The sequence below is a fragment of the Carcharhinus amblyrhynchos genome, chromosome 2 (genome assembly GCF_965287045.1).
Source record: "Carcharhinus amblyrhynchos chromosome 2, sCarAmb.v2.hapA, whole genome shotgun sequence".
NCBI classification, from domain to species: Eukaryota; Metazoa; Chordata; class Chondrichthyes; order Carcharhiniformes; family Carcharhinidae; genus Carcharhinus; species Carcharhinus amblyrhynchos.
Window position 1 is genome coordinate 100,728,465 of NC_137325.1, and position 21,155 is coordinate 100,749,619.

At 41.7% G+C, this 21,155-nt stretch overlaps 1 protein-coding gene across 3 annotated transcripts in view; it reads left to right on the forward strand.

The window, feature by feature from the left end:
* The window catches only part of ctnnal1 (catenin (cadherin-associated protein), alpha-like 1), a 323,714-nt gene that overhangs the window by 195,897 nt on the left and 106,662 nt on the right, over positions 1–21,155 (forward strand). For all 3 annotated transcript variants that reach the window (XM_080209873.1, XM_080209882.1, XM_080209892.1), the window contains exon 4: positions 8,148–8,267. In XM_080209873.1, coding sequence (XP_080065999.1) covers positions 8,148–8,267 — 120 coding nt within the window. The remainder of the gene's footprint in view (positions 1–8,147; positions 8,268–21,155) is intronic.

Consider the following 21,155-nt stretch of genomic DNA (forward strand, 5'->3'; position numbering starts at 1 on the left):
GGTAGACTGCTGCCTCTCGGCGCCAGGGACCTGGGTTCAATTCCGGCTTGGGTCACTGTGTGTGTGTGTGTGTGTGTGTGTGTGTGTGTGTGTAATTTGCACGTTCTTCCTGTGTCTGTGTGGGTTTCCTCCCACCCTCCAAAGATGTGCAGGTTAGGTTAATTGGCCGTGCTAAATTGCCCCTTAGTGTCAGGGTAAATATGTGAGGTTACAGGAATAAGGCCTGGGAGGGATTGTTGTCAGTGCAGACACAATGGGCTGAATGGCCTCTTTCTGCACAGTAGGGATTCAATGATTCATTTATGTGTGGAATGCTTCAGGCCACATCTGACTTCAACACTATGCTTCCTGTATCCTCCTAGTATATTTCCATTGACCCCAACTCTGAACAGACAGATGCCCATGACCAGTGCCAGTCAGGTCTGCAAGCTGCTGCTGAAGTGATGCTTGGCATTGTGGTAGATGTGGCTAATCAGGTTTTCTTGACTGTTGTTAGCCCTCTGACGCCTTCTTTACTCCATTGACTTGAAATCACCACATACTTTTGAGAACGTGCTCAATGTCACCATTACAAAGGCAAAATACTAATATTGGAACAAAGTGTGGGAAATATTCAGCAGGTCAGGTTTCACCTGTGAAGAAAGATCAGGAACCTAAAATAGTTCTGTTGCCAGAATGGAAAAATGTTGGAGACCTAACCAATTTTAAACAAGTGAAGAGGCAGGAAAAGTTGGGGGCAGGAAATGAAAGAAGGGGGAAATCTTTGATAAGGTGGGAGGCAGGAGGGATGAAATGACAAGAGATGGTCATCAGAGCAAAAGGAGATGGTAAAGACACAAATATCAAAATATAGGCCTAGGGGAGATGGGAATGGAAAATGCAAAATCATAACTGGTGCTTTCTGGACCTAAAATGGGATTGTGATCTGAAATGTTCAAATCCAGAAATGCATAAAATGCTCATTTGAAAGTGGAGATTTTGCCTTTTAAGCTTGCAATGAACTTTATCAGAGCAAGGTAGGAGGCCACAGTAAGTCAGAAAATTAAAATAGGTAACTGGAAATTCAGAGGAGGCTACATTGAGTAGCAAATACAGTATACTTAATTGAAAGAGACAGTATGCTTAATTGATGTAGAGAAAGTGAGAATAGAAGAGAGTCCTTGCAGGAAGTGTGGTCAAGGTAGCTTGGGAAATTGGTGTGCTTGTGGTACACGTCAGTTGATAGGTTTATTCTGACATGTTGAGGAAGAGAACAAAAGATTTGAGAAAGGCCAAGTGAAGGCAAGCAAAAGTGTGAAATTGAAAACAAAAGTTGAGTTGACTATATTCCCCAGTTTGGGATGAGGACAGATGACGCCACCAACACAGTCATCAAAGTATGTAACAAGATGTAAGCAAGGTGACTTGAGGAGGACTGAAAGAAACAATGTTCCGCATATTCCACTAAAAGTTGAACAGCTTTTATTTGGAAGGAGTGGAAAGGTTATGGGCAAACTTGTTTAACTTGTCAGGTGGTGATATATGTGAACTGGTCAGACCGCTTCAAGAAAGAAGTGAACAATCCTCAGTTTGTCCTTGATTTAAAGCTGTCCCATCTTCTTCCTTGACCTGAACCTAAATGATCAGTTCTTAGCATAGTCCTCAGCTTCATCTCCTATTCCCAGCATCACACTGAACTCTTCTGTCATCACAGCCACTTTCATCTTCCTGTACATTTCTTTGGTCAGGAGGTTTCTCTACACACTGGACCTTAGCTTCATCTTTAGAATGTGGCAAAGACTGAGATAAATGGGGTCAGGCAAAACGAAGGGAAGGCAATTCTGGGTGTGTGCTTGAATCCAAGGTTTGTTGAAGCTTGTAATCTTTCGCAGGTGTGAGGAAGAAAAGCAATTTTTTTTTTCTTGGTATTCAATGAGGGGAAGCCTGAAATGGAATAGTGGGCCAGGACGTTTTGAGATAGGGTTTTACCTGAGAGCCCTCAGTTTTTTCCTTCAATCGAGGCCAAATCTTTCCCCATCCATGACCCACTCTCCTTTGCCTGGGTGAATGTTTTCTCTTATTGAATGACTTCTCCTTTAATTGTAGTCACTTGTTTCAAATAAAGGGTGTGGTTATGGGTACTGTACAGTTCCTAGCAATGCCTGCCTTTTTATGGGGTATGAGGAATATTCATTCATTCTTTTGGGTGCCTCCCTCATTTTCTCCAGTGCATTGAAGGCTGTATCAGTGCTGTTTTCCACTCTGATCCTGAACTGGAAAATTTCATCAACTTTGCTTCCAGTTTCTATGCCTTGCCTTCACTTGATGCATCGTCAATTCCTCCTACCATCTCTGAGACTAGTCCCTACTGACTAACCTTCACTATAAACCCACAGACTCTCCCAATATCAAGACTATATTTTTTCACACCTTCCTCCCTGTAGGTACTCTACTCCATTCTCCATACTTCCACGGACAAAATATGGGGAGAAAATTGCAACTACTTCAAAAATCAGAAAAAGGTTAAAAAGGAGAACTCAGGAGATGTATTTAATGGAAGTGTTAGAATTCAAAAAGAAGGTACAAAAATTAGCAGAAGGGCACTTTATCTGAATGCTCGTAGCATTCGAAACAAGGTAAATGAGTTGATAGAACAAATCATTGCAAACGAGTATGATTTGGCGGCCATTACAGAGACATGGTTGCAGGGTGGTCACGACTGGGAATTGAATATGCAGAGGTATCAAACTGTTCAGTAAGGGAGGTGATGTAGCTCTGATATTTAGGCTTGACGTCAGGGCGATACTGAGAGGTGATATAGGTTCTATGGAGGGAAAAAAGGTTGAATCCATTGGGTGGAAATTAGAAATAGTAAGGAGAAAAAGTCACTGATAGGTGTCGTCTATAGGCCACCAAATAATGACATCATGGTGGGGAGAAATAAACAAAGAAATAACTGATGCATGTAAAATGGTTCAGCAATTATCATTTTAATCTACATATCAGTAGGTCAAACCAGCTTGTTCAAGGCAACCTTGAGGAGAAGTTCATAGAATCTATCTGTGATAACTTCCTTGAACAGTATGTAATGGAACCTACGAAGGAGCAAGCTATCCTAGATCTGGTTCTGTGTAATGAGACGGGAATAATTAATGATTGGAGGGAGTGTAGAGGAGATTCACCAGGCTGATACCGGAGATGAGGGGGTTGGACTATGAAGAGAGACTAAATAGACTGGGTCTGTACTTGGAGTTTAGAAGGATGAGGGGGGATCTTATAGAGATGTATAAGATAATGAAGGGGATGGATAGGATAGAGGTAGAGAGATTCTTCCTGCTTAGAAAGGATAGCAGGACTAGAGGGCACAGCCTCAAGATGGGGGGGGGGGGTGCAGATTAGATCAGAGTTGAGGAGGAACTTCTTCACTCAAAGGGTGGTGAATCTCTGGAATTCTCTGCTTGTTGAAGTGGTGGAGGCTACCTCGCTAAATATATTTAAGTCACGGGTAGATAGGTTTTTGACAGACAAGGGAATTAAGGGTTATGGGGAGAAAGCAGGAAAGTGGAACTGAGCCACTTCAGATCAGCCATGATCTTATTGAATGGCAGGGCAGGCTCGAGGGGCTAGATGGCCTACTCCTGCTCCTATTTCTTATGTTCTTATGATGTTACAGTTAGGGATCCTCTTGGAAGAAGCGATCACAGTATGGTTGAATTTAAAATACAGATGGAACATGAGAAGGTAAAATCCAATACCAGTGTCTTATGCTTAAACAAAGGAGACTACAAAGGGATGAGGGAGGAGTTAGCTGAGGTAGACTGGTGGAAAAGATTTTACGGTGGAACAATTGAACAGTGGAGGACTTTCAAAGCGATCTTTCACAGTGCTCAGCAGACGTATATACCAGTGATAAGGAAGGACTGTAGAAAAAGAGATAATCAACCATGGATATCTAAGGAAATAAAGGAGGGTATCAAATTGAAAGAAAAGGCATTCAAAGTGGCAAAGATTAGTGGGAACCAAGAGGATTGGGAATTCTTTAAAGGTGAGCAGAAAGCCATGAAAAAAGCTACAAAGAAAAGTAAGATGAATTATGAGAGTAAACTAGCTCAGAATATAGAAAACAGATAGCAAATGTTTCTACAAATGTATAAAACGAAAAAGAGTGCTGAAGTAAACATTGGTTCTTTAGAGGATGAGAAGGGGATGTAATAACTGGAAATGAGAAAATGGCTGAGGCATTGATCAGATACTTTGTGTCAGTCTTCACAGTGGAAGACACAAATAACATGCCAAAAACTGATGACCAAAAGGCTGTGGCAGGTGAGAACCTGGAAACTATCATTATCACGAAAGAGGTAGCGTTAGGCAAGTTAATGGGGCTAAAGGTAGACAAGTCTCCTGGTCTTGATGGAATGGATCCCAGGATACTAAACGAGATGGCGGGAGAAATAGCAAATGCACTAGTGGTAATTTACCAAAATTTGCAGGACTCTGGGGTGGTTCCCACAGATTGGTAAACAGCAAATGCAACGTCACTACTTAAAAAAGGAAGTAGACAAAAGGCAGGTAACTATAAGCCAGTTAGCTTAACTTGCATAGTAGGGAAAATGCTTGAATCTGTCATCAAGGAAGAAATAGTGAGACATCTGGATATAAATTGTCCCATTGGTAAGACACAGCATGGGTACATGTAGGAAAGATCATGTTTGACTAATCTGGTGGAATTTTTTTGAGAACATTACATGTGTAGTGGACAGTGGGAAACCTGTAGATGTGGTATATCTGGATTTCCAGAAGGCATTTGACAAGTGCTGCACCAAAAACTGCTACATAGGGTGAAGGTGCATGGTGTTATGGGTAATGTATTAACACAGATAGAGGATTAATTAACTAACAGAAAAGCAGAGAGTGGGGATAAATGCGTGTTTTCTGGTTAGCGATCACTAACTAATGGTGTGCCTCAGGGATCAGTGTTAGGACTGCAATTGTTCACAATTTACATTGATGATTTGGAGTTGGGGTGAAGGAGAGTGTGTCAAAATTCACAAATGACACTAAGATGAGTAGCAGAGCAAAGTGTACAGATGACACAAAGTCTGCAAAGGGATATAGATCGTCTTAAGTGAGTGGGTGAGGGTCTGGCAGATGGAGTACAATGTTGGTAAATGTGAGATTATCCATTTTGGTGGGAATAACAGCAAAATGGACTATTATTTAAATAGTAAAAAATTGCAGCATGCTGCTGTGCAGAGGGACCTGGGTGTCCTTGTGCAGGAATCTCAAGGAGTTGGTTTGCAGGTTCAGCAGATAATCAAGAAGGCAAATGGAGTTTTGTCCTTTTTTGCTAGAGAGATGGAGTTTAAAAACAGCGAGGTTATGTTGCAGCTGTATAAGGTGCTGGTAAGGCCACACCTGGAGTACTGTGTACAGTTTTGGTCTCCTTACTTGAGAAGGGATATACTGGCACTGGAGAGGGTGCAGAGGAGATTCACTAGGTTGATTCTAGAGTTGAGCAGGTTGGCTTATGAGGAGAGACTGAGTAGACTGGGGCTATAATTGGAATTCGGAAGAATGAGGGGAGATCTTATAGAAACATAAGATTATGAAGGGAATAGATAAGACAGAAACAGGGAAGTAGTTTCCACTGGCGGGTGAAACTAGAACTAGGGGACATAGCCTCAAAATAAGGGAAGCAGATTTCGGAATGAGTTGAGAAGGAATTTCTTCACACAAAGGGTTGTGAATCTGTGAAATTCCCTGCCCAGTGAAGCATCTTATTGAATGTATTTAAGGCAAGGATAGACAAATTTTTGAACAATAAAGGAATTAAGGGTTATGGTGAGTGAGCGGGTAAGAGGAGCTGAGTCCACAAAAAGATCAGCCATGATCTTATTGAATGGCGGAGCAGCTCAAGGGGTCAGATGGCCTATTCCCTGCTCCTAGTTCTTATGTTCTGCTCCACTGTCAAATCTGTTCTGAAACTCCTATACCAGTGCTTCCAATATGTATTTCTTACCCAGGTTGCAGATTCCCCTCTCCATGGTTGACTTGGTCCTCAGACCATGTATGTCAATTACTCATGCTTCTGTCTCACCCTTCCCCATTGCCCTCCCAGAACACAGTGGGCTTCCTGTTATCCTCACTTCCCACTCCATCAGTCTTCTTGTTCAACAGATCATCCTCTGCCATTTCTGCCACCTACTGTGTGATTGATTACGCCATTAACAGATCTTCCCTTCCCCTTTCAGCCTTTCGAAGGTACCATTTTCTCTGTGATAGCCCAGTCGACTTCTTAATCAACTCCAAAACCCTTTCCCCTTCTGACGGCACCTGCCCATAAACCAGGAGACGCAGTGTCTGCCTTTTCATCTCCTCCTCCCCCCACCTTTCCTGCCACTCAAACAGAGATTTACTTGTGTTTTCAATTTATTGTGCTGTATTCACTGCTTATGATGCTGTCTCCTCTATAGTCCAATGCTGATTAATTGCTTTGATTACCTCTATTCAGTTTACTAGTGTGATCTCTAGTCTCTAGTTGCCTGGTGTTTTATCTTTCTTACCACTCTGACCTCTGTGTCCTCTCTGTCCTTGGCTCCTACATTATTCCATTGAAGCTAAAAAGGAGAGGGAACAGCACCTCTCCTTTCAAGTGGGTACTTTGCAGCTTTTCAGTTTCAACATAGCATTCAATAATTTTAGTGATAATAATCATAACATCTACCCATATTTTTTCACATTTGCATCTCTAGATCCATCTTTTTCTTCTTCGCATGTCAAGTTACCATCTCCTTTAGTCTTACGCCATCATTCATTTTTGTCATTTAATCTCTTCTACCTTCCACCAGGGCAGCACGGTGGCCCAGTGGTTTGCATTGCTGCTTCACAGCGCCAGGGACCTGGGTTCAATTCCCATCTCAGGTGACTGTCTGTGTGGAGTTTCTCTCTATGCCCTCTGGGTACCCCGGTTTCCTCCTACAGTCCAAAAATGTGCGGGTTAGGTGGATTGGCTATGCTAAATTGCTCTCACTGTCAGGAGGAGCCCCTGGCATAAATACAAGGATCGGGGCTGGGTGGGATTGTTGTCGGTGCAAGCTTGATGGGTTGAATGACCTCTTTCTGCAATGTAAGGATTCTATGATTCTATTGCAGACCTTCCCTTTTATCCTTCTGAGTGCCTGCTTCAACCTTTCCCTGCCTCTGTTCTTGCATGAAGCAGCTGAAACTTAATCTCTATTTCTCTGTCTGTGGGTGCCTGATCTAATGATTGTTCCAACTTTTTTTTTGTTTTTAATTCAATGATACTGTTAGTCAGGTATCACCATTTGTTACTGCTGTTGCTTTGGTTGTTTTCTGTTGTTTTCTTTGCAAAAGAGGATCTTCCACCTGTACTCATCTGCCAGAAGTAAAACATGTTCACCTTTCAGATCCAAAAATATGTTTACCAGTGGATGGCAACAGGACACCAATTGCCCAGCTTTATCTATCTGCCTTTTTTCTTACTTGTCCTGCCCTTGAGATACTCCTCTACTTTTTAACATGTTAGGGGGATACTTCCATCAGTCAGTGCGAGCAGCAAAAAAGAAAGAATGTGAATAAGCCTAACAAACTTTCAGGTGACCTTAAATCCAGTCATGGAAGAAAAATATTTTATTGAGTCCAAGCACATCTAGTGCTTTGTCTTTTCCATAATGTCACTTAATAACCTAGACTGTCCAATTCACATGGATAGGTCTGCAAACCAGAACAATGGATAATGTTGTATGCTGTCTGCCTGGTATGTGCTTCAATCTCTGTGCCGCAAACATCTTGAGTGAAAATCTGGGAAGGCAGAATTTCCTTCAGTTTTTCACTCCCATCTGCCTGTTTCACAGCAAGGCAAAGAGGAACAGAAAATCTAGGCTTACTACTGTTGAACGCTTCATTAAGGTATTGAATTGACAATTAAGCTTTAATATCTTGTGGTTTTGATTAATGGGGTGCCCCACAGGGCTGTTTCTCTTCATGGTGATTTAGAGCCTTAAAGCTAAAGGAACCAGCTGACATTTTATGTTATTACTGGTTCAGCTTTGGATAATAGTGCAACTTTCTGATTTTATTTTCATTTAGCATGTTGTGTCACTTCTTCCAGTAAAGTGTTTTTTTTTTATTTCTTTTGTCTTTTTTAGGTTCTTGCAACTTTGGAACATTTAGAAAAAGTCAGCAGCTTTCAGGAGTTTGTACAAATCTTCAGTCAATTTGGAAACGAGATGGTAGAATTTGCCCATTTGACAGGAGACAGACAAAATGTAGGTTATAGATGAACTGCAAAGATAAAGGAAATATATTCGCTGCATGTAATTTTGTCCTTTTCATTTGCTTCAGGACATCATAGTATTTTGAATGCAATAAGAAGTGAAAATTGTTGTTTATACTGTAACCTTGGTGAACTTTAGAATTTGTTGTTTCCATCGGCTGTTTGTATGGCCATCTCCCTTGCATGTTGGCCAACTCAAACTGTAATGTATCTTGCTTTCAGTTTCAACACTGTTAGGTTCAAAAGCTCAGAACTTGATTGCAACTTTTGTGAGAAATGTAGTTTTTATTAACCTGAAACACATCTAAACCGTTCACACTATCGAGCAATGAAAGCAGAAAACCATTGAATTCTAAAGTGGAAATGACTGCCAGTGCAATCTCCTGAGGAAGATTGACCTCAGAATCATACAGAGCAGAACAAGGCCATTCAGCTCATCGAGTCTGCACTGACCACAATCTCACCCATGCCCTATTCCCATAACTCCATGTATTTACCCTAGCTAGCCCTCCTGACACTAAGATTTAGCATAGCCAATCATCCTAACCTGCACATCTTCGGACTATGGGAGGAAACCCAAGCAGACACGGGAAGAATGTGCAAACTCCACACAGTGACCCAAGCAGGGAATCTAACCCGGGTCCCCGGCACTGTGAGGCAGCAGTGCTAACCACTGTGCCATTGTGATTTAAATTTATTGCACGTGTACCTCTGCCTGTTCTGTGATGTATGTTCAAAGCTATGCTTACTATAGATCATAATTTGATAGTCTTGTGACTTTTTAATCTGTTTTTGTTAACACATTTCTATCATTTGTATCTTGTTACATCATGAATTGTTCTTTCACATGCTGCTACAGAGAATACTTTGCATAATATGATTGTAAATTCTTCTTCGGAAACCTTTACAAATAGCATGGCACCGAGAAATGTAATGGCTTCATTTTGACCTGTGCAGCAGATTAGCTCATAGTATTGAATTAACTCTGTGACTGAAAATGGTGGCACAATTTTCCACCTTCTGTTTTGTTCTGTTATGTCACACAGAACAGTTAGGCATTTATTTCCAGTCTTGAGTATTACTTCTCCTTAGTTGGTGAGGTATGGACATATATATTTTATGGAGGGATGTGATTGAGCATCAGCTTCTTTTGGCGGTTTGAACTTTTGCATTGAGGCTCAGCTAAACTGCTTCAAGGCAGAGCTGTTTGTATTGAGCATAATTTCATGTCTACATGGTGATTTTCCACAGTACGCTAGTTGCTTGTTGCCATTGTTTTCAGAGTAAAGTTAGTTTTTTTTGAACTCCAGCCTGCTGCACCTGGTAGGGTGTTGAGTTAGTTTGTATGCTCTGCTAAATCTGTTAGTTTAGGGAGGAGTTTGCGCATTCTCCCTGTGTCTGTGTGGGTTTCCTCCGGGTGCTCCGGTTTCCTCCCACAGTCCAGAGATGTGCGGGTTAGGGTGGTTGTCTGTGCTAAATTGCCCCTTAGTGTCAGGGGGATTAGCAGGCTAAATACCTGGGGCTATGGGGATAGGACCTGGGTGTGATTGTTGTTGGTGCAGCTCCACACCTGAGGCCAAAATTGAACCTAGGTCCCTGGCATTTTGAGGCAACAGTGGTAACTGCCGATTTATGGTGAGGTTAATTGGTTAATTTGGTGATCTGAGGGAGAAGCATTCCTGCTCCACAAGCATTGGTAGAAGAGCTCTTACCTGTTCATTCCAGCTGTTCCTGGCCCTCCCAATCTGCTAGTGTTAATCTGAAAGGGAGCCAAAACATGAGGCACAGAGCCACCTTGAGATAGTTAAATTTGGGCTCAATGGCCTCATTCTGCACTGGAGAGGTTCTATAATTGGCCCACTCCTCCACGTTCAACCTGCAATCTCCAACTCGCCATCTCAGTCTACTGCACTTTCTTTTCTACCTGCACACCACCTTTCTTGACAGAGAGCCCCTTAATCTGGCTTCCTGTGGATGGGAGACAAGTTGACAAATTTTTAAAGACAGTTCTGTTTTGAATTAGGCAGGAACACCAGAAAACCTGTAACTTCCCAGCTGGAAAATCCTCCCTTCCAGCCTTTGGGATACGATTAGGCTCTTAACTATAAAATAGGGACTTCAGTTCATTTTGTTGGAACCACTTTTAAAAATGTACTTTTTTAAGTTGCATGTTAAGCATAGCCGCATTCACCTCTGACTACATAACTGAAGAATTGATCTCCTAATACCTCAGCAAGGAACATTCTGAACCCGTTCCTACAAGAAATACTAATCTTGCCAATAAATTGGGATATCTTTTGAATAATTCGGAAGTATTGATGTAACCTAGGTTTGTGAATTTTTTTTGTAAAGGCAAAATAGCTAGGAACATTGACTGTCTTAGGTCTTAATGGAATTAGTTTTATATTTTCTCTGGTAACGTTGTCATTGGCAAAAAGTAAATCGTGGCAGTGTGGTTTGTTTGAGAACCATTGTGTACCTAAGTGGGCTTTTGGCCCACAAATGATTAGAATGTTTTTTTTGGTTTATATCTGATTCAGGCCAAAGTCTCAGCAAGTAAGACATTCCAGATCCAAGCTGACAAAACAGGCTTCCTACTTCCTGTCTTGGGCTTGATCTACATGATCCAAGCTGATTGGAGCAGACATTGCACCTTCTCCAAAGGCTTGATCTCATTTGCATCTCTGTCTGATGCGATTACGCTTGCTCATCATGAGCTTCAGAGTGACAGGCAGATTCCTGGAACCCACCAAAGTAGAGCTGGTGAAGGAGGGGCAGTAACAAACCCCAAGAGGAAGCCAGTCCATTTGGCTTTTTTGATGTTGCTTGAGGAGGCAAAATGATTCACAATGTGTCCTGGCATTATCAAGAGCAAATGAAATGAAGTGGAGTTTCCATCGGGTCATTATAACTTAGCTGAAATCAGCCAAACCAGCCTAAAAGGTTGAGGAATTTCAGGTGCAGCTTGCTTCTAGTGCACATTAAATTAGAGTAATCTTTTATGCTCGTTTATAAACTTTGTGGGAAACCAGCCCTGCCTACAGAATTAACCACACCCCAGATTGAACATGGATATGTTTCTGCCCATTGCACAGATTAGTGGCTTTGCGGACACTCTTCAAATATTTTTTATAGACACAAAGATAAAGGCAGGCAGATAAAAAATGACCAGTGTACATCAATGAAATTAGTGAATGGTGTTCCGTTTTGTTGTTTAAGGTCATTTTGAGTTAAATTAAATCTGGTTGCTCTCAGGTGCTGGACTAGACATTTATTTAAATTGCTGTTTTTTTGATAAATTCTGTTTCAGTTGTATCAATGAAAATACACCAGGTTGCTGTCCTTAAGTGTATCAAGGAATAGAACCATAGAACACTACAGCAAAGAAACAGGCCTTTTGGCCCTTCTTGGCTGTGCCAGACCATTTTTCTGCGTAGCTTCACTGACCTGCACCTGGACCATATCCCTCCACACCCCTCTCATCCATGTACCTGTCCAAGTTTTTCTTAAATATTAAAAGTGAGCCCTCATTTACCACTTCACCTGGCAGCTCATTCCACACTCCCACCACTCTGTGTGAAGAAGCACCCCCTAATATTACCTTTAAGCTTTTCCCCCTTCACCCTTAACCCATGTCCTCTAGTTTTTTTTCTCCCCTAGCCTCAGTGGAAAAAGCCTGCTTGCATTCACTCTATCTATACTCTATCTATAAAATCATAATTTTATACACCTCTATCAAATCTCCTCTCATTCTTCTATGCTCCAGGAAATAAAGTCCTAACCAATTCAAACTTTCTCTGTAACTCAGTTTCTCAAGTCCCGGCAACATCCTTGTAAACCTTCTCTTCACTCTTTCGACCTTATTAATATCCTTCCTGTAATTAGGTGACCAAAACTGCACACAATACTCTAAATTCGGCCTCACCAATGTCTTATAGAACCTCACCATAACATTCCAACTCTTATACTTTGATTTATAAAGGCCAGTGTTCCAAAAGCACTCTTTACGACCTTATCCACCTGTGACGCCACTTTTAGGGAATTATATATCTGTACTCCCAGATCCCTCTGATCTACTATACTCTTCAGTGTCCTACCATTTACCTTGTATGTTCTACCTTGGGTTGTCCTTCCAAAGTGCAATACCTCACAGTTGTCTGCATTAAACTCCATCTGCCATTTTTCAGCCCATTTTTCTAGCTGGTTCAAATCCCTCTGCAAGCTTTGAAAATCTTCCTCAATGTCCAATACTCCTTCAATCTTTGTATCATCAGCAAATTTACTGATTCAATTTACCACATCATCATTCAGATCATTGATATAGATGACAAACAACAATGGACCCAGCACTGATCCCTGTGGCACACCACTAGTCACAGGCCTCTACTCAGAGAAGCAATCCTCCACTACCACTCACTGGTTTCTTCCATTGAGTCAACGTCTAATCCAATTTACTACCCCTCCGTGTATGCCTAGAGACTGAATCTTCCTAACTAACCTCCCATAAGGGACCTTGTCAAAGGCTTTACTGAAGTCCATGTAGACAATATCCACTGCCTCCCCTTCGTCCACTTTCCTGGTAACCTTTCGATAAACTCTAATAGACTGGTTAAACATGACCTACCACGCACAAAGCCATGTTGACTCTCCCTAATAATTCCCTGTCCATCCAAGAATTTGTAGATCCTATTTCTTAGTACTCTTTCCAATAATTTACCCACTACTGATGTCAAACTTGCTGGCTGAGATTTTCCCGGGTTACTTTTTGAGCCTTTTTTAAACAATGGAATAACATGAGCTATCCTCCAATAACCTGGCACCTCGCATTTTAAATATACCTGCCAGGGCCCCTGCAATTTCAACACTAGTCTCCTTCAAGGTCCGAGGGAATACCCTATCCGGTCCTGGGGATTTATCTACTCTGATTTGCCTCTAGACAGCAAGCACCTCCTCCCCTTTAACCTGTATAGGTTCCATGAGCTCCCTGCTTGTTTGCCTTATTGCCAGTTTCCTTACTAAATACAGATGCAAAAAACCCATTTAATATCTCCATAATTTCTTTTGCTTCCATACAAAGCTGACCACTCTGATCTTCAAGACGACCAATTTTATCCCTTACTATCCTTTTGCTGTTAATATTCCTGTAGAAGCTCTTAGGATTATCCTTCACCTTGACTGCCAAAGCAACCTCATGTCTTCTTTTAGCCCTCCTGATTTCCTTCTTAAGTAGCTTCTTGCACTTTTTATACTCAAGTATCTTATTTGTTCCCTGTTGCCTATACATGTCATACATTTCTCTCTTCTTCTTTATCAGATGTGCAATACCTGTCGAGAACCAAGGTTCCTTATTCTTATTCACTTTGCCTTTAATCCTGACAGGAACATACAAACTCTGCACTCTCAAAATTTCTCCTTTGAAGCCTCCCACTTACCAATCACATCCTTGCTGAAGAACAGCCTGTCCCAATCCATGCTTTTTAGATCGCTTCTCATTTCTTCAAATTTGGCCTTTTTCCTGTTTAGAATCTCAACCGGAGGACCAGATCTATCTTTATCCATGAACAAGTTGAAACTACTGGCGTTATGATCACTGGAACCAAAGTGTTCCTGTCCATACACTTCCATCACTTGCCCTAACTTATTTCCTAATAGGAGATCTAATATTGCATCCTGTCTAGTTGGTACCTCTATGCATTATTTAGAAAATTTTCCTGAACGCATTTTACAAACTCCACCCCGTCTAGACCTTTAATAGTAAGGGAGTCTCACTCTATATGTGGAAAATTAAAATCCCCTACTATCACAAATTTGTTTCCGGCAGTTGTCTGCTATCTCTCTGCAAATTTGCTCCTCTAATTCTCGCTGACTATTGGGTGGTTTATAATACAACCCCGTTAATGTGGTCATACCTTTCCTGTTTCTCAGCTCCATCCATATGGCCTCAGTAGACAAGCCCTCTAATCTGTCCTGCCTGAGCACTGCTGCAACATTTTCCCTGACTAGCAATGCCACCCATCGCACCTCCCCCCCTCCCCCTGCCCCAACTTCACCCTCTGCCTCTATCATGTCTGATTATGAGTATTCATGAAGTCAAGAAGAAAAGTAAGCAGTAATGTTCTAAAACTCTGTCCAAAGGTTTTTACAATAACTTCATTGCAGTGTTAATATAATGGTCCATGGGAAAATTTAGTTTCGATTATGTAAATAAGTTTAAACAGAATCTTGAACTTCATTTTGGACACGAGCATAATTTTGAGCATGCTTTGTACTCAGTTGTTAATTGCACTCAAAGCAGAGATAGTTGTCCTAATTTATTCGATGTAATATATCACAAATACTAAGTAGGTGAAAGCATTCAGTCTGAAATTGTACTGAATACTTCGCTTAGCAGGCATGCACTTGTTGAGGTGTCAGCAAGTTTCTACTTACGTTAGCCCTGTAAATAGTTGAAAGTTGGGTGGCCAGTTATCACATTTCTGTATTGATTTTTGATTAAAAGACTGTGAATGCTAAATCAGAGCATTTGGTAATGGATGTGCCACAGTCAAAGGCAAGGCATGATGAATGTCAGCAAATAATTCTGCATTGTGGCTGTATGGACTGTTAGTCCAGGAAAGCGGAATACAAGCATACAAGGAAGTGAAGTACAAACGTTTGCATGCTCTTCCCTCAGTAAAAATTAGGTCTTGAAGATCCTGCAGCCAGGTGTGAAGGACATACTCCGCCTTCTCCCCATCTCCTGATGAAGAAGACTGTACACCCCTCCCACACTTAGTAAAATCTTCCACCTGCAACCTGACTTTAGCATCATTAAAAACCTTCCTGCCATCCCATTGAGATGAAAATCCAGACTGCTTATACCTAGTGAAGTAATTTCCTTGTCTTTTTCTTTTTACCTCGTTTTCCTTCTTTTTCACTTCCTCTAATCCTCATCATTGTCATATCCCGTCGTTCTTTCCTTCCCTTTCTCATCATGTCTCCCCATGCCCATTCACATTCCTCCTCTCCCCTGCTGTTCCCTCTCTTTCTCCCTTGCCTCTCTGCACCACCATAATAACACGTTGGTTACCCACTGTCCCTCTAAGATTAAGTCAGGAGATTGTGGGTTCCAATCCCATTTCACAAGTAGACAAGTTGCTGAGAGAAGTCTGCACTATTATGCCTTCTATTGAATGAGACATTAAACTAAAACCTCACCTGCCCTCTTTGGTTGTAGAAGGTTCCAAGGCCTGATTTTGAACTAGAGCGGGATAGTTCTTCCTGGCAATTTGGCCAATATTTAGCTTGCAACCAACGTCACTGAAGTAATTAAGTCGTCATCACATGGCTGTTTGCGGGATCTTGCTGTGTCAACATTCTCATAGAATCACAGAATCCTTACAGTCCAGAAGGAAGCCATTTGGCCCATCAAGCCTGCACTGACAACAATCCCATGCTATCACTGCAACCCCACATATTTACCCTGCTAATCCCTCTGAAACTAGGGTCAATTTAACATGGCCAATCAGTCTAACCCGCACATCTTTGGAGTGTGGGTGGAAACTGGAGCACCTGGAGGAAACTCACGCAGACACAGGGAGAACATGTAGACTCCACACAGACGGTGACCCAAGCTGGGAATTGAATCCAGGTTCCTGGCGCTGTGAGGCAGCAGTGCTAACTACTGTGTCACCATGCTGCCATTTTGTTTAAACTTATTTGTGTAATCAAAGGTAAATGTTTCTGCAAATTGGACATTGCTACATTACAACAGTGGTAACGCTTCAAAACAATTTAATTGGCTGCAAAGCACCTTGAGGCTGTGAAAGATACTATGTAAATACAAGTTCTATCTTTGATTAAAATTATCATAAAATTAAAACTGCCTAAATCAATTGGTGGAGGTTTGGGGGTGGGGATAAGAAGGAGAGTTCCTGAAGAAAGTTGGTGCTTTTGATGCAAGTATTCACACTAGTGACAGGGAATCTCACTGAGGAGCAGCATGCAGGACCTAAGGCCCAATTTGTAAAGTGACTGATGCGAACAGAGAGCTTGGATCAAGCCCCGAGCCTGAAGTTTCAATCTATCAGTAGCCAAGACAAGCTGGGAGTTGGGCTAAAAGCCCAAAAAGAACAGAAACAGCCAGAAGTGTAAAGCATATTATTTTTGTCAAGTTCACAAGATGTTGGCAGCTGTTCTGGGCAATATGCAGATGTTATTGCTTCACCAGGGTATGTAAGTAGGTGGAACAACAGCAGATGGAACTTAATGCAGACAAATGTAAAGTGCCACGCATGAGAAGTAAAATCAAATGACATGCATTCCTCAAACAGTGCTAAAATCACTATGGGTAAGCAATAACTTATATTTATATGGTGCCTTTAACATAACACACTCCTAAGTGCCCTACTGTATTATAAAGCAAACTCTGGCATTGAACCATGTAAGGTAATGTTAGTCATGGCCAAATTTCTTGTTCTTATAAAAAGGTAGATTTAAAGAACATTTTAATAGCAGGAAGGCAACTGGAGAGCAGGGGGCTGGGGGTGAGAAGAAGAGGAGGAGAAATGGGTGACTGCAAGTAAGGAAAGGGTTAGCAGTGCTTGCGTTGATCTGAAGTTTATAGAAAGTTGGAGGGCCACCCAGGAGTGCATTGGCATGGGAAGAAAGGGATGGGTGGGTTTCAGCAACAAATGAGCTGAAGCAGGATTGAGTCGGGAAATGTTATGGAAATAGGCAGTCTTTAGTAATGATGTGGATATGGGATCAAAGGCTTATTTCAGGATCAAATATGACATCAAGTTTGATTCAGCCTCAGACAGTTACTGTGGAAAGGAATGGATTTGGTCGTTCCAAATCCACATTACAATATGGGCTGAAGCTCCTGGTTTCAATCTTAACATTTGATTGAAGGAAATTTCTGCTCATCTGGTACTGCAAGTCAAGCATTCAGTCTGATAACTTGACAACAGTGGAGAACTTAGGAGAGGTGATGCTGGAGCCATCAGTATCAATGTAAAAACTAATACTGTGTTTACACATGATGTTGTTGAGGGGCAGCATGTAGATGAGGAAAAAACCGGGGGGACAAGGATTGTTCCATTACACTGTTGACTTGCTTTGGAAATAGTGAACAGGTTTTGGGGAATCAGGATTGAAGTTTGTTGTCACAGGATTCCTAGCCTCTGATCTGCTCTTGTAGTACCATCTTTATATGGCTGGTTCTGCTCAGTTTGAGGTCAGTGGTAACCCCAGCCTGCTGGTAGTGGGGAATTCACTGGTAGTAGTGTCATTGAATGCCAAAGGTGATAGTTAGGTACTCTCTTGTAGAGATGGTCATTACCTAGTTCTTTTGTAGCATAGATGTTCCTTACCGCATAAGGTCTTGCTGCATGTGGACACCAACTGTTTCAGTATCTGAGTTTTGAATGGCGCTGAACGTTGTGTAATCATCAACAAACATCTCCATTTCTGATCTCATAACAGGGGAGTTCATTGATGAAGGAGTTGAAGATGGTTTGCCCAGGACACTACCCTGATGAACTCCTTTGTTTTGGGACTAAGACAATTGGCGTCCAGTGACCACAACCATCTTCCTTTGTGTTAGATATGACTCCAACCAGTGGAAAGAGTGTTTTCCCTCCTGATTCCCATTGATTTTTCTGAGGCAGCTTAATGTGACACTCATGCTACCTTGATGTCAAGGGCAGTCACCCTCACTCCTTTGATAAGGGAATCCAGCTTTGATAAGAAGCTGAAAGAGACCGTGGAGTCCTGGTAAGCTTGATGCTAAACAACAATCAACGAAGCAAATAGGATATTTAAGGCATAGTCAAAACATGGATCACTAGTCAAAGTAGATAATTAAACAATTATGCTTTACTCAGACTACACCCTGAGTACTGTTTTCAGTTTCGGATGCCAAGGTACAGGGCAGCTACTTGGGTACTGAAGGCAGCACAGAGCAGAACCATGTGCTTAACAACTTGGATCAACATAAGAAAACCAATCCAAGCCATCTCACTGGAAGCGTAGTCAGACGATTAATGAGCACTGAATGGAATAATGTGTTGGAAGGTGTGATTAAATTCTCGGGAGGAGGAGTTGATTTTAAAGAGGAGAGAGGATTAGAAAGGTAAGTCTAGAGACAAGTGCTGGTACAGCCTTCAGATATTTAACTGATCCCCAATCTTGGGTTGTATTATTTAAAACAAAGGAAAACATAAACTTTTTTATAAAATTGATTCCTGGCTTGGGTCACTGTCTGTGTGGAGTTTGCACCTTCTCGCTGTGTTTACGTGGGTTTTCTCTAGGTGCTCCGGTTTCCTCCCACATTCTAAAGATGTGCAGATTAGGTGGATTGACCATGCTAAATTGCCCCTTAGTGTTAAGGGGACTAGCTAGGGTAAATGCATGGGGCTGTGGAGATGGGATGTGGTTGGGATTGTGATCGGTGTAGACTTGATGGGCCAAATGGCCGCCTTCTGCATTGTAGGATTCTATGACTCTAAAAAGAGACTTTTGAGAGGTGATCTTGTTGAGGTAAAATTATTAAGGATGAAGGTAAAAAGTTAAGCTGAAATATTGTTTTCAATTGCTAGTGTTAAGATCTAGGAGATTTGGGTTCAAGTGAAAGTAGGGAACTGTCAGGGGAAACAGAGGAACTGATTCTGCACAAAGTGTGTTCATCATGTGGAAGAATCTTCTGACTGAAGTGATGAAATACAAATACAATTATTTATGAAACAACTGCTATATTGGTGTTAGGGTTGCTCTGGAAGTATGAAATCAAATTAAACTGAATAACCTTGCTCATTTATAAATATATCTTGTCGTCTTGTCATACAACTGGACCAGTTGCACGATGAGTGCTGTGGCATCTAATTTCTTGGTTTGAAATGGGTAACCTTCTGGAACTAGTACATTGAGCACGACATGGAATGGGAACAGCTAATTGTTGCAATTTGGCCCAGATTTTGCTATGGTAAAATTGCTGGTGTTCATTGCCATTATAGGGGTTTGAGGGGTACGTACTCTACACGTTAGCGTGTGAATCCATTCCGTGCTGCTTCAGTGTTCACTGAATGTGTCGTTGCCTCCCAGATTCATTCCCATTTGAATCCTTCCAATCAATCCTTCTGCCACAATATCGTAACAATCTTACTGTAGTCAAAAATGGGAACAACAGGAAGGGAACACTCTTACCTGGTGATTGTCAAACAGTGTTCATTCATCCATTGTCATAGCATCTGCATGACCTCCCCAGTGTACCATGCCTTGGGACATCCTTTTCTGCAGCATATCAGGTAGACAACGTTGGCCGAGTTGCAAGAGTATGAACTGCGTACCTGGTGGATGGTGTTCTCATGTGAGAAGCTAGCATATGTGTTGATGATCTGGCACGTCTTGCAGAGGTTGCTGTGGCAGGGTTGTGTTGTGGTCACTGTTCTCCTGAAGGCAGTTTGCTGCGGGCAATGGTCTGTTTGAGGTTGTGCAGTTGTTTGAAGGCAAGAAGCGAGGGTTTGGGGATGGCCTTGGCAAGATGTTTGTCTTCATCAATGACATGTTGAAGACTCCGGAGAAGATGTTGTAGCTTCTCCGCTCTGGGGGAATACTGGATGACAAAGAGTACTCTGTCTGCCGTGTTTGTCTTCTGAGGAGGTTGGTGCAATTTTTCACTGTGGCGTGTCGGAACTGTCGTTCGATGAGTCGAGTGCCATATCCTGTTCCTGTGAGGGCATCTTTCAGCGTCTGGAGGTGCCCGTTGCGATCCTCCTCATCTGAGCAGATCCTGTGTATACAGAGGGATTGTCCGTCGGGGATGGCTTCTTTAATGTGTTTAAGGTGGAAGCTGGAGAAGTGGAGTATCATGAGGTTATCTGTGGGTTTGTGGTTTGGTAAAGTGCTGAGGTGACCATCCTTGATGGAGATGCGTGTGTCCAAGAATGTAACCAATTCCAGAGAGTAGTCTATGATGATCCTGATGGTGGGATGGAACTTTATGATGACATCATATAGTTGTTTTGAGTGATTGTTCACCATGAGTCTAAAGGAAGAAAATGTCATCTTGCATATTGCCAGTTTTAATGGCTCCGCTTATAATGGCTGTGCCTTCAGTTGCATCGTCCTGAAAGTTTCTGCCATTCCCTCCCTGCACCTGGAAGGATGACTTGACTTTCAAAATGGATGTCCTATCCTCAAATTTATCAACCTACTTCAGGTTGAATTTTCCTGTAACCTTAAATGATTATATAACATTTTTTTAACATGATTCTGATATCATTTATTAGATGACTTCTTAAAATTTTATCTTTAAAGTTGGCCTTTTAAAATAATTCTGTTCATTTATCTGATGTCTTTTTTAAAAAAAGTTCAGATTTCTACTCTACATTAAAGTGACTTGAGTCCTGTTCACATGCTTATAACCTTGTAAAATGACGCTCAAGTAAACTTGTGGGTGTATCTTCTGTCAGTTTTGACATTCTGTGGGTGTGACTTCTATTCCCTGCTCTCGATCTTCTCTCCTTAGTGCCCACATAGAATGCACTGCAGATCTATGCTGGGGGGTTGTGGACTCCTGTCTTTTCAATGAAGTTCTCACTTGCAGCATCACGTTAACCAATTGGATGCTTTCGATTGAAGACAGAGGCCAGCTTCACTGACCACGACACAGGTCAATATAAATTTCATTCAGATATTTAAAACTATTTGATACTTAATGTCGCCCACTTGCATATTTTTATCCTTTCCCTTGAAAGAGTGGGAGACTGTAAAGTGTGTTCATTCCAGTGCGTTAACTACTGGACAGAATTGGATCAGGATTAATAAAGGATGCTTTTTTCATCTCCCTTACATCCACCGTTATTTGTTGAAACATTATACTTACTTATCAAGTGGTTCC